Source organism: Trichoderma citrinoviride (assembly GCF_003025115.1).
Source record: "Trichoderma citrinoviride strain TUCIM 6016 unplaced genomic scaffold BBK36scaffold_11, whole genome shotgun sequence".
Lineage (NCBI taxonomy): Eukaryota > Fungi > Ascomycota > Sordariomycetes > Hypocreales > Hypocreaceae > Trichoderma > Trichoderma citrinoviride.
In genome coordinates, this window is record NW_020194719.1 from 1102035 (window position 1) to 1120360 (window position 18326).

At 54.5% G+C, this 18326-nt stretch overlaps 5 protein-coding genes and 1 non-coding gene across 6 annotated transcripts; 1 reads left to right on the forward strand and 5 right to left on the reverse strand.

The window, feature by feature from the left end:
• Positions 1–286: 286 nt before the first annotated feature.
• Positions 287–1776, reverse strand: BBK36DRAFT_1124340 (glycoside hydrolase family 1 protein; the record flags this gene model as incomplete). Its single annotated transcript, XM_024891155.1, has 2 exons — positions 287–1640; positions 1736–1776. 2 exons carry the CDS (start codon positions 1774–1776, stop codon positions 287–289), a joined length of 1395 nt encoding a protein of 464 aa, XP_024747670.1.
• A 1787-nt stretch (positions 1777–3563) lies between these two features.
• On the reverse strand, positions 3564–4554 carry BBK36DRAFT_1124036 (hypothetical protein; the record flags this gene model as incomplete). Its single annotated transcript, XM_024891124.1, has 2 exons — positions 3564–4138; positions 4428–4554. The coding sequence occupies 2 exons, from the start codon at positions 4552–4554 to the stop codon at positions 3564–3566; spliced, it is 702 nt and encodes a 233-aa protein (XP_024747671.1).
• A 584-nt stretch (positions 4555–5138) lies between these two features.
• Positions 5139–5233, reverse strand: BBK36DRAFT_t139. Its single transcript has one exon. It is a non-coding gene; the product is annotated as a tRNA-Val (tRNA).
• Positions 5234–5613: 380 nt separating this feature from the next.
• Positions 5614–7558, reverse strand: BBK36DRAFT_1123861 (acetyl-CoA synthetase-like protein; the record flags this gene model as incomplete). The annotated part of the gene is made up of 5 exons (XM_024891112.1): positions 5614–6275; positions 6327–6369; positions 6400–6676; positions 6751–7031; positions 7061–7558. The coding sequence occupies 5 exons, from the start codon at positions 7556–7558 to the stop codon at positions 5614–5616; spliced, it is 1761 nt and encodes a 586-aa protein (XP_024747672.1).
• Positions 7559–9198: 1640 nt separating this feature from the next.
• On the forward strand, positions 9199–11544 carry BBK36DRAFT_142948 (hypothetical protein; the record flags this gene model as incomplete). Its single annotated transcript, XM_024897496.1, has 3 exons — positions 9199–9519; positions 9582–11298; positions 11359–11544. Exons 1-3 carry the CDS (start codon positions 9221–9223, stop codon positions 11542–11544), a joined length of 2202 nt encoding a protein of 733 aa, XP_024747673.1. The 5' UTR covers positions 9199–9220.
• A 533-nt stretch (positions 11545–12077) lies between these two features.
• BBK36DRAFT_57231 (hypothetical protein) lies at positions 12078–15014 on the reverse strand (the record flags this gene model as incomplete). Its single annotated transcript, XM_024898281.1, has 4 exons — positions 12078–13037; positions 13096–14279; positions 14364–14840; positions 14915–15014. 4 exons carry the CDS (start codon positions 15012–15014, stop codon positions 12078–12080), a joined length of 2721 nt encoding a protein of 906 aa, XP_024747674.1.
• Positions 15015–18326: the final 3312 nt, after the last annotated feature.

The window sequence follows — 18326 nt, forward strand, 5'->3', positions numbered from 1 at the left end:
CGGGTCAGATGGCAAGATAGCCAAATCACAGCTCTCATATATGCCCATTCTTGATGCATTTGTAAAGGACCAAGACGGTCAGCCTGGCCTTTCTACTCCCCTTCTGGTGATGCTAGATAATCGCCCCCCCCTTTTTTTTGCTTGACATTTCATTTGTTTGATTCATTCTATATATTGAACAATTTCCCTTCCGCCATCAGCGTATGGCAGCTACTTTCATATCCTCTGCGGTGTTTCACACATCACCAGCATCCGACAGGTATCATCCTCATCAAAATCAACTCCATCACGCCGCCGCAATCAGCTCGTCAAACAGCGGCTTCAGGCTCTTCGCGCTCCTCTTCGGGAACCGCTGCTGCCCATTCTCATAGTCCACATACGTAACCCCAAACCTCGTCACGTAGCCATCCGCCCACTCAAAGTTGTCCATGAGCGACCAGGCAAAGTACCCCCGGACGTTGACGCCGTCCAGCTCCACGGCCGTGACCATGGCGCGGATGTAGTCGTCGTAGTACTTGACGCGGAAGTCGTCCTCGAGGATCTTCTCCTTGGGCAAGTCGTTCTCGCCCTTGATGCTCGTGCCGTTCTCCGTCACGTAGATGGGCGGGTAGCCGTAGCGCTTGCTGATCCAGACCAAGAAGTCGCGGAAGCCGGCGGCGCAGGGGCGCAGCCAGGCGGACTGCGTCTCGGGGCCGATGCAGTTGCCCTGCTTGTTGGTGAAGAGCACGTCGACGTTGCCGACGGTGTCGTCGGCGGCGGCGGGCGAGCTGCGGTGGCGGATGTAGTTGGACGTGTAGTGGTTCATGCCGTAGAAGTCGTTGGAGCCGTGGACGAGGGCGCGCTCCTCGGGCGTGAAGGTCGGCAGCCGGTCGCCCAGCTGCTTGCGCATCGACGCCGGGTAGTCGCCGAGGTAGATGGGGTCGGCGAACCAGGCCGTGAAGAACTCGAGCCGGCGCTCGGCCGCCTCCACGTCGGCCGGGTCCGCCGCGTCCCAGGGGTAGGTGAAGTCGCCGTTGAGCACGATGCCGATCTGGCCGTCGCCGGCCTTGAAGTCGTCGCGGTACGCCTTGACGGCGCGGCCGTGGGCGACGAGGATGTTGTGCCCGACGGCCCACGGCTCCGAGGTGCTCTGCCGGCCGGGCGCAAAGGTGCCGGAGCCGTAGCCCGGGATGGCCGAGCACAGCGGCTCGTTGAAGGTGATCCAGTTGCGCACCTTGGGCAGCGCCCTGAACATGACGCGGGCGTAGTGCTCGAAATCAAGCGGGAACTCAGTGCGGTTCAGCAGCCCGCCGTACCGCTGGTGCAGGCCCTCGGGCAGGTCCCAGTGGAAGAGGGTGATGAAGGGCGTGATGCCGGCGTCGAGCAGGTCGTCGACGAACCGGACGTAGTGGTCGATGCCGGCCTGGTTGACGGGGTCATGCCGGCCGCCCTCGGGGATGATGCGCGACCACGAGATGGAGAAGCGGTACGCCCGGGCGCCCAGCGACTTGAGCAGCGCAATGTCCTCGCCCGTGCGGTTGTACGAGTCGCACGCCGTCACGCCCGACGAGCCGTCGGCGATCTTGCCCGGCTGCGCGCAGAAGGTGTCCCAGATGCTGGGCCCGCGGCCGTCCTGGTCGACGGCGCCCTCGATCTGGTAGCTGTTTTTGTTTCGAGTGAGTCCCCCCGTGTAAGTGAGTTTGTTTCGTACATGCAACTGAGAGAGAGAGAGAGAGGACGAGAAAGAAGAACTTACGCAGCCGTGGCAAACCCCCACTGAAAGTCTTTGGGCAACATGTTTGCAATCTCTCTTCTTCTTTCTTCTTCTTCTTCTTCTCCTTCTTCTTCTTCTTTCTCCTCTTCTGCTTCGGCTGTATGCAAAGAACAAGACAAAACAGGTGCCAGTAACCAAGCTCGAACAGTGCAGCAGACTCAACCCACTCACAAAATCAACTTGCAAATCAGGCACAGGGTCCTTCTCCTTCAGCCAGAAAGGACAGATGGAAAGAATAGCGCTGGACCCCCGGATATATATATATGGTATATAAGTTATATATGCAGACACTAAACGATCGCTTCCCCCCCTTCCGCCCCTTCTCATCCCCCCCTCCCAACCTTCGGGAAATTATCATGGAGAAATACAAAAGGGCTGCTGCTATAGACCCTGCATTTTCCCGGACAGGCTGGATGGCGCCTTTTGCAATGCTGCGTATCACAGGTACCTGCGCATTTAGCCAATCTGGCTGTGGGCATTTTACCCAAGAAAATGGCTGTTGTTAGAGGGGACTCGACAACCTAATAAAGTAAAGGAACGGCAAGGGTCATATTGTCTTGTTTGTACATATGTACACTATGGGGGAAACCCTGGACAAGCCCCGTTAACCCCGGCTTTTATGTGGACTCTTGTTTAGCACTTGGGCTCCATCAGTAGGGAAATCATCAAAACGGACAAGAAATAGAGAGTAAGAGATAGTAGTTGTGAGATTACTACTAGCGGGAGAGAGAAGGCAGAAGGAATACATGTACACGGCGGGGATACCGAAACAGCCGCCTCCTCGTATCGTATAGCCTCCTCTATGTTCCAACCAACCAACCCCCCCTGACCGAAAAGCGAGTCACAAGGCAAAAGGCTAGCCCGCTCCTCAATGGGGAAGCTGGAGAAAGCGGAGGCGGGCGATCCGGACGGCTCCAAGCAGCTTAGCCCGGGGGAGGGGGGTATGGATGGGGTGAGTGAGTTTGACCACGGTGATACTCCGAAAGGTTGAGGAGAGCGAACTGCAAGCACTAGTGATGGTACGTGCAAGGTGAGAAGATGGGGAGATGCTGGCTAGTAGTAAGGTATGTAGTTCAAGTCATCGGGGAATGGCGGAGGAAGAGGATCAGCAAGGACAAGACAAGGAGTCTGGCTATTCTGTCTGGCTTCGTTCGTTTCTGGTAAGCCGACGGATAGATTCAGCCGAGAAACCACGTGTGATTTGTATAGTTGCATAGTATCGTCGAGAGGAAACTGCTTGCGAGAAGACAAAGTGTTGGAGTCGCCACATTCCAACCGAGTGCTACTTTTACAGTTGCATGCTTCGTATCACGAACTTGAGGATGACTGGGTGGTACTTTCAGTATCCGGTTCCACAAGGTAGACGCTACACGCCGATGGAGGTGGTATTTATGCATGATTGAGGCGAGAAGTAATGAGCGGTAACTCCAAAGGTTGCGTCGATTCCATATGGATCTCTATATAGCCTCTGCGATGAATGCGCCTAAAGGCAAGGTGCAAGGTGGACAGACAACCCCCCCGGCCAACTGTCTGCACAACAACGCCTGACCGAGAACAAAATGAACAGCAAAAACCAAATGAACAGAAGCGACAGCTCATATACAGACCGGCCCATCCCAACCATGCCAGGCACATTACCCTGAAAACACGACGGCGTATCGTTGCCCCTGCTTTTCGACAGCTGTTGTTGTACACACCACACCACTCACTCACTCATCCACTCATGCATTCACTCCTTCACTCACTCGCTCACACACTCAAACTCACTCACTTGCACACCCCCCCAAGCAAATCAGATTCGCCCAGTCATTCAAACGCCCCGTGAAACCTCGTGATGCTTCCTCTTGCCCGTCTGCTGCAGCGCCGCGTCGTCATCCCCTCCCCCCAAGTCCATCTCTCCGCCGCCGTCCGAAAACTCGACAATCTCCCACTCGATGCTCGCCTGCCCGTCGCGCGACCGCTGGGCGCCGTAGCTCCGGCGCATGCTGCCCAGGCGCGAGCCCTCAATCAGCGTCTCGAACCAGGGCACGCCAAACGACTGGCGCAGGGCGGCGCTCCGCTTGTTGGCCGGCGGCTGGTCGGCCGGCTCCATGTCGTCGTCGGGGATCAGGCCCAGGTCCTCGAGGTCGCGAATGTCCTCGCGCAGCAGGCTGCCCAGCGTCAGGTTGATGAAGTCGGCCTCGCTGCGCGGCTCCTCGGACCAGTAGGACAGGGGCGTGCCGCAGAAGCCGCAGAAGTGGCGTTTGGAGTAGTCCTGGCTCGGGTGCGTGTACACCCGCCGGATCATGGCGTGCGTCTCGTCGGGGAAGAAGGCGTAGGTGGTGCTGTGGTACCATGAGAGCGGCACCCGGATGTACGCGGCCAGCGGCGTCGCCAGGGGGATTTCTGCTTGTGGTTGCACACGCAGTCGTCAGCTTCAGGGCCAACACGGTAGATGATCAACAACAAACAAACAGACAGATACGAGTACAGCGCCAAAGGTGAGCTCCAAAGCTTCGTCTCGGTGTAGCTTCTGGATGGTGGGGTGAGAATCCCGGGATCGTCAAGCCAGACCGAATCCCATCCTCCCAACTCCAATCCCCTCCATTTCTTCACCAGACAAAGCCCCCAAAGGCCAGTGATTTCAGCAATTCAACGTAGAAACAAAAGAAAAACACCAGTTTTTTTTACTTACGATGCTGTGGTTCAGTGTTGAACAAGACCTGCGCCTCCTGAATGCCGTTCTCCGGAATGGCAATGATGTAACGATTCCGGCCGCATTGGCACCCGCCCCGCAGCGGCCGCGACCCGCTCAAGCTCATGATGGAAGCTGACAAGCTGAAGAAGAAGAAGAAGAAGAAGCTGAAGAGACTGAAGAGAGTGATGATGGGGAGAGAGAGAGAGAGAGAGGAAGAATTGAGTCGGAAAGGTGTTCGTCGATTCGTGTATCTTTCAGATCGAATTGCCGTTTCACAAAAACAAAAAAGCAAAAGAAATAAACACAGTGGAGGTGCGGGAAGATGGCAGAAAATAATAAGTTCAGACCGGATGACGGGGATGCAGGCAAATGATGCTTGGATGATACGATGGTCGGGACCGGCGCCGCACGTTATTGGCCGCCGCGGCAGTGCTGGAGGGGCGCCGCAGAGGAGCGAAGATGGTGCTGGAGCGTTCGCTGCTTTGCGCTGCGTTTCTAGAACCTCCACCAGCTGCTGCAGCTTGACAAGGGGGATTCGATTTGCTGGCTGGATTGCATGAAGAAGGCAATCAGTATCAGCAGATGCGAGATGCAGGATGATGATGCCATGATTCATTCAGTCCGATGGATTTCCCTACTACATATGCATGTATATACCGAGATAAGATCGTGCCACAGAAGAGCCAAAAAAAAAGAGGACAAAAAGAGTAGTCGAGCCGGGAGTCGAACCCGGGTCTGTCGCGCGCTCCGCATCTTCGTGAGAACATGTGAAGCGACTGTACTAACCGTTATACGACTCGACCTTTGGATGACAGATCGGCTTCAATATTTTTGCTATAAAGTGAGCTGTAGCATGACTCAACTGAATGTATGTAACTTCTTCAGTCTCCTTACCCTTGACTGTGCAACACACATGCCCCCAACTTGCACATGATTCACAAGCGTTTTTTTTTTCTTTTCTTTATTGAGAATGAGACTGTATCCTAAGTAGTTGTCAAACTTTTATTTATTCAGCACCATGGCTCCTTTATGCAACGGCTCAGCTTAGTGACAGCATTCGTTATCCCAACTCCCTTAAAAGGCTCAGACGCTATAGATCCAGACATCTATATACCAACTGAATAACACAACTACGCCGTCTTTCAAGTGCAAGCATCTTTTGCTGATTTATCCAACACCACCCTCAGTGGTTGCGCCCAGTCTTGGCCCATTTCCGCAACACATTCTTCTTAATCTTTCCCGTGCTCGTCTTGGGCAGCTCGTCCACAATCTCGACCTCTCTCGGCACCATAAACTTGCTAATGTTGCTCTGGTGCTTGGCCCAGTCGATCACGTCCTCGCCCACCAGGCTCTTGCCCTCCTTGACCGTAATGTAAGCCTTGGGCCGCTCGCCCCAGTGAGAGTCGGGAACAGACACCACGCCTGCCTCGAGAATGTCGGGGTGCTCGACCAGCATGCTCTCCAGGGCCACCGACGAAATGTTCTCACCGCCGGAGATGATGATGTCCTTGGCCCGATCCAGAATCTGGGCGCTGCCGTCGGGGTGCCAGACCGCCAAGTCTCCCGAATGCAGCCCGCCTCCCTCAAACAGCTTGCGCGTGGCCTCGGGATCTTTGTAGTACTCCTTGGCACAGATATTACCAAAGAAGACAATCTCGCCAATCTCTTTGCCGTTCTTGGCCACGTCTACCAGGACGCCGCCGGGCTGGTCGGGCTTGACGATCCGGATGGGAAGGCTGGTGATGAAGCCGTGGCCCTGGCGAGCCATCTTGGCGTACTTTTCGTGGGGAGGAAGATTATCCCACTCTGGCAACACGTAGCATCTCGTGAGAGGGCCGTACGTCTCTGTCGTCTGGTGAGCATAAAGCAGAAATGAAGAGTTTGAAGAGGCTTTACCTGTCATGCCATACACATGGACGGGAATGAGATTCAAGTTGGTCTGGTCATCTGGTTAGCCAGGCGATATAACCAGATTTAGGCTTTCTTGGAAAATACGTGCCATTTGTTCAAAGAGATGAGCACTTGGCGGGCTGGCCGCAACCGTTACTCGGCACTCGTGCGGCAGCTTCTCCGCCTCCTTTGATGCCACCAGGAGCGTGTTGACCGTGGGGGCCGCATTGAAATGAGTGATGCGCAACTCCTTCAGCAGCTTCCAGATGAGTGGGTAGTCAATCTTTCGCAGACAGACGTTTAAGCCGCGCACGGCGACAACAGCCCACGGCAATGTCCAGCCCATGGCATGGAACCTTTGGCAGAACAACCATAGTTAGCTTTTGGAACATGATAGATGTAGTGATAGGAGTGACTTGGCTTGACATACATGGGAAGCGTCCAGAGGTACTTGCAGCGGCCGTGGTTGAGCTCAGACTCAATAATGTTGCCCATGCAGGCCAGATACGCTCCTCGATTGGTAAAGACAACTCCCTTAGGACGAGATGTAGTGCCGGAGGTGAAGGGGATGGCAATCATGTCATCCTCGTTGGTGGCATGCGCATGGAGACCGGCCCAGCCTTCGTTGCCACTGGAGCCATCATAGTTGAGTCCCTCGAGCACGGCTTCGTCAAAGGGGCCGCATAGCTGGCCTTCTGTGGCGTCGGTGTCCTGGCTTCCGGTCAGTGTTTACCTTATACACAAATACAAAGAGACATCAGCCGTACGGAGTCAATGATCAAGGGCACCTTGGGGTGCTTCTGCTTGAACGAATCCAGCAAATGGACAAACTCGGCATCGACAATGATGCTGTCGACCTCGGCAAACTCGAAAATGTAGGCAATGTCGTCGGGCTTCAGCCTGTAGTTTGCCGGCACGACCACGGCCCCCGCCGCCGGAATGCCGTAGATGGCCTCGAGGAACGCTGGCGTGTTGGGCGCGAGGATGCCCACGCGCTTCAAGCCGTGCTTCTTCAGGTAATAAGCCAAGCCCCTGGCGCGGTCGGCAAATTCCTGATAGTTGCGGCGCAGGACGGCGCCGTTGGAGGTGATGTGGTAGATGGCCTCGGCATTGGGCTCAATGGACGCGGCGCGCTCGAGGAAGAAGGTTGGCGACAGGTGGTGGATGTGAGGAGGCGTGGGCTGGTTGGGGATGAGATGGCCGAGGATGGAGCGGATGCGAGACGGCGGGCCAGACATGGTGGGCGTGTTTGGATGAGGCCTTGACCTCGGATAAGAAGAGAGAGTACTGGGTATGTGATGAGAGACCCGTAACTTATAGCTGAGAAGGGAGAGGGGGCGAAGGAGGAGAAAGAGGAGAAGTGGCTATAAAGATGGGAATCGAAGCAGTGGGTGTCTAGACATACGGCGACTGCTGAGATTCTAACAAGACATGTCCCGAACAAAAGGAAGAAGACAAGAGAAGAGGAAAAAAGGAGGGAAAGGGGAAAAGGAAGAGAAGGCGGCCAGCGTCTTAAACAGACCATCGCCAGCTTGCCCTCGGTTCAAAGGCACCGGCTCCGGAGCGCGGCTCTCTGTGCCTGGCGATGCGACTCGCGGGACGGGACGGCTAATACATGTCGGGTACATGCCCTGTAGACCTCGAGTACCCGGCTAGCGCTAGAGCAGCACTAAGACCGCTGGGCTACGGGGGAGAATCTGGGGACTCCTCCGCATTTTCGGGACATTAGTACCATGGTGAGAATAACATGAGCCAATGAGGCTGCTCCTGTTTACGGCCTGAGTAATACCTGGGTAATGTTGGTCAAAGGCACCTACATATGAATGAGGTGCGAAGTAAAAGGCATTGGGCATCATTATTCGGACGAGAGTAACACGAGTACTCAGCCGAGATGACTTGTTTGCTTGCATGCTGTGGCGCTTCGGGTTGCCTATCAGTGGCTCATCCCTCGCTGATCATGTCACCCGTCTAAGCAAAGCCGATCAGATGCAGAATGAAACGGCACAAAATGTGACTACCTATGCAAACTTGATCATTCGCCAATTGCCTTTGTACCCTAATGCTTTCTTCATACTCTCTTCCTGTCCACTGGCACTTTTCACACCAAGTCATAATGATAATATGTTTGTTCCGTGTACCTTAACCTCGACTTCGAAGATGCCCAAGGACGGAGGTACTAGGCTGCCTGCGTATCGATAAGCCGATAGGTACTAAGTATGTATGACCTTTGATAACACAGTGGAGGCTCCAGCTCTCTTGGTGGCGCGCCGCATCTGAGCTTCAACTCCAAAATCGTCTCTATTCTCTCCCGTCCTGTCAAACAGCTGTCGTCATCTCACCAGCTAATCCAAGTGCGGCCGCGGCTCTCTTGCACTGCGTCTCCTCTCAGTTCCCTCCCAGCATCTCTTACGCACGAAACATCAGCATTTTGTCTTGAATATCACCGCCGCATCTCCCTATTTGAAGCCATCTATCGACCGCTATTCAGCATCTTTATCTATCTTATCTTACCTGCCCGCCGCCCAAGCACTCCAGACTTGACAGCTTCCTCTACTTCGACTGTTCCTCCTCCGTGCCATCCTCTCTTGTTTCGAGGACATCTTCATCACCGTCTACCCAGAAGCTCGATGATTATACCTTAGCCTATCTACCTTACCTATCCTATCAAGTACGTACGTGCCCTGCAAGTGTGGTCACAGTTGAAACCCCCCCATCAGCCCCTGGGAGCGCAACCGATTGCTTCAGCCCAAAGCGCCCCCCCTCCGATTTTCAGGAGAGTACTGGCCGGGTATCTCTCAATGGACCATCTCCCTAAACTATACTGGTCATCTCCATCACAGTCCTCAAGCGGCAGAAGCTTACCATCGCACCAATAGCCCGTCACCGTCGTCTTGCAGCTCATGGCTTCTCAGCAACCCACCGACGCTCCCTCACCAGCTCGACCAGCTCCAGAGAGAGGCGCCTCCTACTCGCACCAGCCGAACACGACCACTGCACCCAGCATCGAACCCCCCAAGCGGGCGCATACCTTCCACTCCGCATCGCCCTCGGAGAAGCTTGGAACTGCCGGAACCGACGCCGAGGCTCCCGATACCTTTGACACCGCCGACAATTCCGACAATGAAGACTTCCCCGAGATCACGCGAAACTCGATTGAGCTTGACGACCTCCCGATCGAGCTGATTACCTTGACCGATAGGTGAGGAGATGGATGGCTACACTTGATCCAACCCCAAGTCCTTGTCTGACCGACTCATGTAGCTTCGTCGAGTCACTCTCTGCCAAGGTCCACTCCACGCCGCCGAATATTGCCAAGCTATCGCAGCTGTTCCAGGAGTTTTATGCCCAGGCATCCTCTCACATCGCTACCCATGTTAGCGCCCTTGCTTCACGCCAGAGCCGCGAGACTTTCCAGCCCCCGCCACCAGCATCCTCCGTCGCCAGCCGCCTTCGGTCAAAAGCAGCCTCATTAGGCTCAAAGGACAAAACGAAGACGGAAATTGAACAGCAGATGATCACGCCCGAGGAACTAGCAAATCGCAAGAAAGCAAGGCGAGCTCTAGAGGTGAAGCGAAGCTTGCTCGAGGAGGCCGTGGAAAGGAGGCTATGCGAGGGTATCTACGAGCGAATCTACCGCCACAGGAGTACGCAGGATGAAGCCCAGGATGCGAAGCTGCGGTCCAAGACGGCCGCCTTGTCCCTTGTGGGCATCGGGCCTTCAGACCTGGGGATAGATTTGGGTGAAGCAGAAGCGGAAAAGGAAAAGTCAACAGCTGAGAAGACAGAGGTCATCCGTGCTCAGCTCGAGCCCGCACGAAAACAACTGATTCAAATGGCAGAGTCAAGGTACCCGCTTGGCAAATTAAATCGCCTCAAGGCCGCACATAAGAGCATCGTCGATACACTGGCCCAGTTTCATCCTTCGGCTTCGGCGGACGAGATCATGCCGATGCTCATCTACACACTCATCACGCTTCCCCCGGAGCATCTTCACGTCATCAGCGACCTCCACTTCATCCAAAACTTCCGTTGGGAACAGAAGCTCACAGGCGAAGAGGCCTACTGTTTGACAAATCTCGAGGCTGCCATCAGCTTCCTGCAGACCGTCGACCTCGCCACACTGAGGGAGGATGAGAGCCCATCAGGGCCCGTCAAGACACCCGGCCAACCTGCGACTCCCAAAGTGGAAACTTTTCCGCCGGCATACTCTCAGGGGCTGACGACCTCACCGCAGAGTACTTCTGCTGTCAATACTGAAAACGCCACAGCCTCCAAGCCCGAGGCATCGCCCTCAAGCCTCAAGCCAGCGACGACTGTCAAGAACAGGAGATTGAGCGACTTGGTCAACACCCCCGCACAGGCATTTGGCGCTGCTAGCGACGCTGTCTTCACGACGGCCGATCAAGGGCTCAAGACCATCTCCAACAGCCTGGGCGAGAGCTACAGCTTCCTCCTCGGCAAGCTTAAAGAGCGCCAGGAGGACCCCAAGGAGCCCATAGCCGTCCCCAAGACCCTTGACGAAGCTCGCAAGCTCGTGAGCACGCCGCCCCCGGAAGACGAAGACAGCACTATATCCATAGCGGCGCCAGAGCCAGACCAGGCCAAACCCCAGAGTGGGCGCCGGGATGAGCGCGTCTTGAGCATCATCGGCGGCCGTCGTGACCGCAGCACGGACAGCACTCGCAGCGGCCGTAGCGCGAGTTCATCGAAGAAAGTGCTCTTTGCAGAGGATCCAAAGGCCGCGGCCGCTACCCCTGTGCCGGCGCCCGCCAGCCCGGCCATGCTGGACCAGATGCGCAACTTGAGCAACACGTTCAACCCCATGGCACGCCTTTCCGGCATCAGCTTGGTCCGAGGCTTCGGTAGAAGCGCATCCGGCCCCGTGAACCCTCCTGCCAAGGATGCAAAGGATAACAACAAGGACGCAAAAGACTCTAAAGATGCCGTGAAGCCAACTGATGGGGGCGATTTAGCAACAGTAAGTCCCTTCCTACCTAACCCGCCTTTTTACGATTTACTGACTTTGAAACTGTCAAAGGCCTTCCCAGACATCGCAGCCGTCCTCCCACCAAAAGAAACCCCCAAGATCCCTCCTCCAAACAAGCGCTTCATGGAGCTCCAGAATCCGGGCGATTTGCGCCTCAGCGAGGTCCTCGACCTACTCAAAGACTATCGTCGGCTTGCCGGCGCCTTGAAGAACATGGGCGCCTTTGAGGACAAATAAGCAAGCAGGCGTCCGTGATTTAGATTCACCTACCTTACTTACACTGCCATTTTTGGATAAATTTCCTCGCTTTGTTTCCTTGTCTCTTTCATTCCCTTGGCCTTTTGGAGCTAGAAGTAGATGGGCAACAGTGGCGGAATATGCATGGCTTCATTCATTTACAGGGCAATCACGGATAGACAGCATTTCGGCGTTTACAGGCGTTACAGCGGAACAAGATGTCGAGTTTAGCAAATTTCGTATTCGTTCGTGTTTATTCACAAGCATCAATAGATACATCATCAGACCAACTGCCCGCTATGTAAAAAAGCTGTTGATACCACCAGAAGCTCCAACCGTGAGCAGGCGCACCGCCAGGTATCACTCGACGAGGCTTCTGTTTTCGCCACCCCAAGCCAATCATATTTTCGTTCAACAAATAAGAGAACAATGGAAAGGAAAATATAGGAAAGCAACAAATAAATATGTACAGTGGTAATATAGCCATCGTTGAGGGCTCGTTAGAAAGGAAATAGAAATGTCCACGGATTTCTCTAAAAAGCAGAAGATTCAATACGTCGTGGCTTGTGTGGAAAGTCATAGCTCGACATTTGTCGCAGCTCGTCGTCTTCCTCAATCCGAGGCTGTAAGTGGGCGCTTGAGGGTTCTGGTAGAGCGCCAGTAACGTCCACAGACCGGCTCCTCTGGTGTCCCTCGACTGATCTTCCCCTTGGACGGAGGGCCTCTTGGGGGACGACGGGACCCGGGTGCAGTAATTGTGTTATAAGGCTGCTATTGGCCCGCTCACGACTCCTGCTGCGGCTGCGTCCAGTAGTCGCCTGGCGCTGCAAGCCCGTGGTGGCACCAGTAGATACGACGGTGTTTGTCCGAGCAAGGGCAGCCTCGGATTCTTCTTGTTCCCTCTTCAGGCGGGCTTCGCTCGGGAGGATGACAGCGCGATCAAGGCCATACGGTAACCCACGATGTCGACCACGTATTTGCATAGCCACGATGATGAGCTTCCCAGGAACCGAGAACTGCGAGGAGAGTGACGCATTGACACCGGGTACGCCCATGCTGAGGCCGACGGTTCCATAGGCACTGACGATTTCGAAGAGGACAGCGAACAAGTCGAACCGGCCCCCAACAATCTTGCCGCCTTCGGTAATGGCGAGAAGGAAGAAGCCCAAAAAGACATACCACAAATCAAAAGATAGCTGGCGCCGCAAGTGAGTCCCAACATAATCGAGAGCGCTTGCTTCCGAATCGTCATCGTCGCTTCGGTCATGATATACGCCCAAAGATCTCTCCTCGTAGACGTTGGTTCGTCGAATAGAAATGGCGATGGGAAACACGGATATGTACATCATTATCATATACAGAACCGGCATGGCAGGGTGCAGGTCAGACATGCTGACGGCCGAGAAGCCGGCTGTTCGGGTTGACGCAGCTTGGAAGAGGCCGATGACAACTCTGTTCCTAAGAGGCAACCTGGTGATGGGTTCTGCGCCAAGCTAAGAGAAGTCAGCATCCAAGGTCGACGGTAAAGGGCCCAAATGAGCGGAAACTTACATCGAGAACGATAAAGAAGACAAGGTCTATAACGTTGAGCAAGACGAGAATCCAAAACAGCCACCAGTTTGCATTTGACGGGAAGAGCAGCGTGAAGCATCGACGGGGATGGTCAAGCAAGAACCTAAACTCTTCCCAAAGGCCAGTGCCTCTGGAGGTGAACTTGGAAGCCACCCATATCATGAAGCGCAGCATGACGGGGAAGCCCGTGTTTCCAATGATGATGAAAAACCACATGGCCATGAGAACCCATTCGGAAGTGGCAAACGAGTTCATGCTGTCCGGCGTCAGGGTAAATCCCACATCCATAAAAGCCATGTTGGAGGTCCAAAACGCCCACCAGGTCTTGCCGATAGCATCCTGGGCAAGGACGTTTCCGAAGTGTTGGTTGGCATAAATGTACGGGAGCAGACAGACAACGGCCAGGATGTGGAAGGCGAAGAAATAGAACATCAGCACAATGGCCAGAGTTCTCAGCGACCGGTATTCAATACCGCCAAGCTCCTCACGCTGTTCGAGGGTCAGGCCGAGGAAGTTTGAGTTACGTCCCATGGTGGGCGTATAGCTGAGGTACGGCATGTCAACCTCCTTTTCTCGGGTCAAGACGGAGCGGATAGTGTCCATGGTTTTGGTTCGCACCGGGCGCGGGTTTGGCGTCCTCGACCTTTGTCTGGATGAGCTATCTTCGTGCAGCTTGTCTTGTGAACGGTTGAAGATGCGCGGCTTTCGAAACCTCAGGGTATCCAGGGTGCTACCAACGGCTCTAACGTCTTCTTCGATTTCGTCTCGCCTACGATGCTCGGGCTCAGCGATGGTAATGGTGGGCTGTCGCCCATGAATATTATTCGACTCGCCATTGCGAGAGTCGGCAGTGGTCTGGCGACCAATCGGCCTATCCTCGTCTTCCTGCTGGTCATCCTCTTCAAGACGTCGAGGACCCAGACCTCGTTCTGTTTCCCGCGGCCCAGGAATGCGAAGCACTTCGTTGTCCTGGTTTCGCTGCCTCTCAAGAATGGCAATGTGTTCGGCATTGGAGCGTCGCTGGGGAAACTTTGTAGCTTCACTGCCAACGCCGTCACTTCTCTTAACAGTGTCGGCAAACGTGATGGCTGTTGTGAGTGGGTGATGCTCTGGCCGCCCGTCGGGTGCAGAGCTATTATCCTCGGGATTCACGTGTGAATTGTCTCTCTGATGTGGCTGTTCGAGGGGGCTGATATCATCAAGGTCATCGCCCTTGTGCAAATCGTCGGACACTGTCGTCGTATCACTTTCGTCGCTCCTGCCAACGGGCTTGGGATCGCCCTCTGGAATCTTATCCAAGAGAATGCCATCATTGGTAATTCGGTTTGTCCTCTCATTCCGCGGTACAATTGTGATGTGCCTTCCGTTCACACCTTGACCGTTTTCAGCCTGGCTCAGATCATTTCGCGCCTTTGATTTGGACTTGCTGAGAGTTCGGCGACGCAGTCGGGCTTCCTGGACCCAGTGCTGAAACCGCTTCTCGAACCAGTACAGCCGGAGGAACACGACGCATGTGTGTAGTGTGATGGGGTTAGAGAGTAAGGAAAATGTGTAAATCCAGGACTGTTGGAATCCGTTGAGATTGTTGACATCCACAGGGTTGAGTCCAGCTTGAGTATTTGCACCACTGCCGAACATGAGAGCATCTATAAAGTGAAGCTGGCCCTTGCCACCGGCATAGATGAGAATAGAAGAGAGCAGTGTTGCAAAGATAATCCAAAAGTCTAAGCGTGCAACAGTCAGTACAAACGTGTTCGCGATGAGACGAGAAGCGTCAGAGATGAAGTGAGTCACTCACAATGAACAGTGATGAAGTTGAAATGAGGTGTCTTTGACACAAAAGCGGGTTTGGCAGCCTTGAGCTGCGCCGCTATAAAGGCGCGAGTGTCGTCCAACATTTTCGTTTAGGGAGATGGAGAGAGGCTCCGAATATTGTCGGGGGTAGATGCAGGTGGCTGCTCTCGAGAAGTAAAGGAGGGTTTAACTCCAACTGCGCCGGATGAATCGCGATGCCAAGTCAAGATAAGATATGAAGCTGGCGAAAGAAAAATGTATGTGGGTGAGCGAGGTGGGTGTTGGCAAGATGATGCTTTCTTGCAGCCGCTGGTGAGAGCGAAAGAGATTTCGTTCGTGTCGTGTTAGGCGTGAGTCCAATCGAAGGACGTCACAAGCAATAGAGGGCAAAAAGTCATGATCGAGGACAATGCAAGTGGCGAGATGTGATTATCGTGAGGTGACCATGTCTGGTCAGGGGGGCAGCAAAACTCGTAGTATAAGGGGAAGGCTCACTTGCAGCTGTTCCGGGAAATAAAGAGCTGGAACAGGGGAGAAGAAGTGGGTTAAAAGGAAAGGAAAAAAGAGGAGTATCGATAGAGAGGTAGCAGTCGAAATGCGGGTGCAATGCTCGACACTAATGTGGGTGTTGCTGGAAGTGATGATGAGGAAAATGGAGAGAGGATAGCGGCTGCCCGAGGAACGAACAACTATACCAGCCAGTGGCGGGAGGGAAGCAAGGAGGCCTGGGCCGGTCTGATATCGACAACAGCTTATCAGGAGGGCCAACAGCCTATGCACTCGTGCTGGCAGCAGTGCTGACGGGTTTTATGCTTGCAAGGAAGCTCTGGTTTGCGACAGCGAGGACTAGGATGGCACTGATGGTGCTGAGAGATTGGCGAGAAGGAAGATCGTAATTGGCGACTCCTCTTGCGAATTGGCCAGGCGTGCCTGCGACTTGTTGACTGGTGTGCAGACACCTCGACGCCTCAAATCGATCTATTGGAGGAGGGTGACTATCGTCCCAGGGCACAATCCCACGCGGCTGGAGAAGATGGTACAGGCCGAGCAAAAGACGGTGAAGCTGCTGGAAGACGAAGAATAACCAATGCAATGATAGCCGATGCAAAGGTATACAAGTTTCTGCTGCAAACGTCGGCAGCAAAAACAGGGAGCCGGGATCCCCTTTCTCGCAGAGGGCCCGTGGGCTGATGTGATGCGCAGGCCCGTGGTTGCAAGGCGCCCTCGCTCTAGGGTCTGGGGAGTTGTCTGCCGGGCAACCGGGGTCTCGCTGGATGTACTTGGTGTACTCCGTACGTGTGCCTGTCCTGTTGTGCCGCGTTACGCTGCGTTGCGCTGCGTGCAGTATTATCCCTTTTGTAGCACCCGACAATCAATCCTGTGCAGCAGCGTCGACGGAGCACCAGCTGCAAGGTCGCCGTACTTGTACCGTCAGAGCAGCAGTGCGATTGTGCTTCGCAACGGCCACCGCAAGTGACTGCTGGGTGATGCCGGGCCTCGCTGGATCAATTCCCGCGGCTGCGGCAAGATGCCAAGCCCCTTTGGCGGCGATTGGTGGTACGGAGCACGGCGAGCCAAGGACGAATGGAGCACAGCCAGACGCAGACGGTTCAAGACGCGCCGCCGCCTGCGAGCGTTCGGGCGTGTTTGTTCCGTTTCGAGACGCTGTTTCTTTCGGATTCGGGAGGGTTGATGGGAGTGGAAGCCTTGAAGATGGACAGAAGACTGGGAGAAGAGAAAGAAGTTGAAGTTTCTCCCTCTGCCCTTTGCCTCTATTTGCCTACTAGGTAAGAACAGGGAAGGGGGCAACAGCAAGAATCGACGACCTGCGCCTTCGTGCGACTTGCTGGCTGCTGCCGATTTTTTTGCGCCTCCCCCGTTGCTTCTTTCCCTGCCCGACCAAACGGGGCTCCATGCCGGGACAGGCTTAGCCGAATGCTTAGCCCAGCGTACTTTTTGGCTTTTACCTGCGTATTTTCTGGTGACTGGGAAGGTGCAAGGCAAGAAGGCAAGAAGGCTAGAACGACCCGAGCCCCCACATACGTCAGTCCGTCCAGTCCAGTCCAGTCGGGCAGTCCAGTGCATGGCTGGGCTGGGTGAATGGGGTCCATGCGTGCTGCAGTGGTACCTGTAGTATCTCGTGTGCTGGGGACGGAGTAGCGGCTGCTAAGACGAGGCCGGACCGCTGCTGCGGGATCTGCCACGGGGAAGGTACCGAACTAACAGCGGTACCTTTAGTACGTAGAGGGAGCCGACGCAGTTGTTCCATCTCTGCGGAGTCCAAGTTGCTTCCATGAGCTCATTCAACTGCAGTGTCTTCTTCCGGTTCTTCATCAACCTCAGCGGCGGTCTCGCTTGTAATACCAGGTTCTTCCATCTACAACTCAACTCCAATTATCACTTGCAATCAGCGTATGTACGATCAATCGAAACATGTGATCCAACCAAGGAAACATCTCACACAGTGCCTCGACCGACCAACACTAGGAGCCCTCTGATGGCAATTCAGCATCAGCCACGCGTGTTCCAGCACCTCAGTGGGCTGCCCCCCTAGATCTAAGGGTCAAGGTAAAGGAGCGTCAGCCAACGCCGAACAGCGAATCTTGCCGCTCACACAGAGGCTTGTTGGAGGCCCTCTGTCCTCTGGCAGCGTTGTTTTGCTTTTCTGATGGAGAAACATCCCCTTGTTCCTCCGTCAGGTTCATTAGTACCTCTCGAGTCGTACGGGTAATACGAGTACAACGGCCATGCCGCACTGCCGGGATGATGGCTTATTCCACTACTATTCCACTTGATGATCCGTATACTATTACTATACTAGATGACAAGACTCGCAGTATCCTTTCAAGCCCACTCAACAGCCCGCCATTTACCAGCTTATATTATTGACTGGGACGACAAGATAATATCACTACTCTTCACAATTCTATCATCAAACAGCCAATGCCCCTGCTATCAGACTAAACCCCCGGCTCAAATCAACGCATCACCAGCATCACCATTGGGCATCATCCAAACCGCCAACAATGATGTCACTGCCCTTTATGCTCGGACCCTCATGCACAGCCGCCGATCCCCCAACATCCACATCCATCCATCCATTGCCGCGCAACAATCTCTCTCTCTCTGTGCCACTGCGGCACTTTGTTCAAACCCTTTTTCTCTAGTCTTCTTTAATTCCCTAGACTTCCATTCCGTCCTTGTCCTTCGCTCCCTGTCCCTCCCCGGCCGGATGCAACATCCGTCCCAGAAAAAATAGCCCGTGGTTTCTCACGGACTTTCAACAAGTGCACCATTACCACAACCCTCCACCCAAGTGAAAGGAAAAGTCTCGTGTAACAGCCGTAACACGAACACATGAACTAATACCGTAATACCGGTCCTGGGTCAGTCATGACGGAGACCAGCAGATAGTA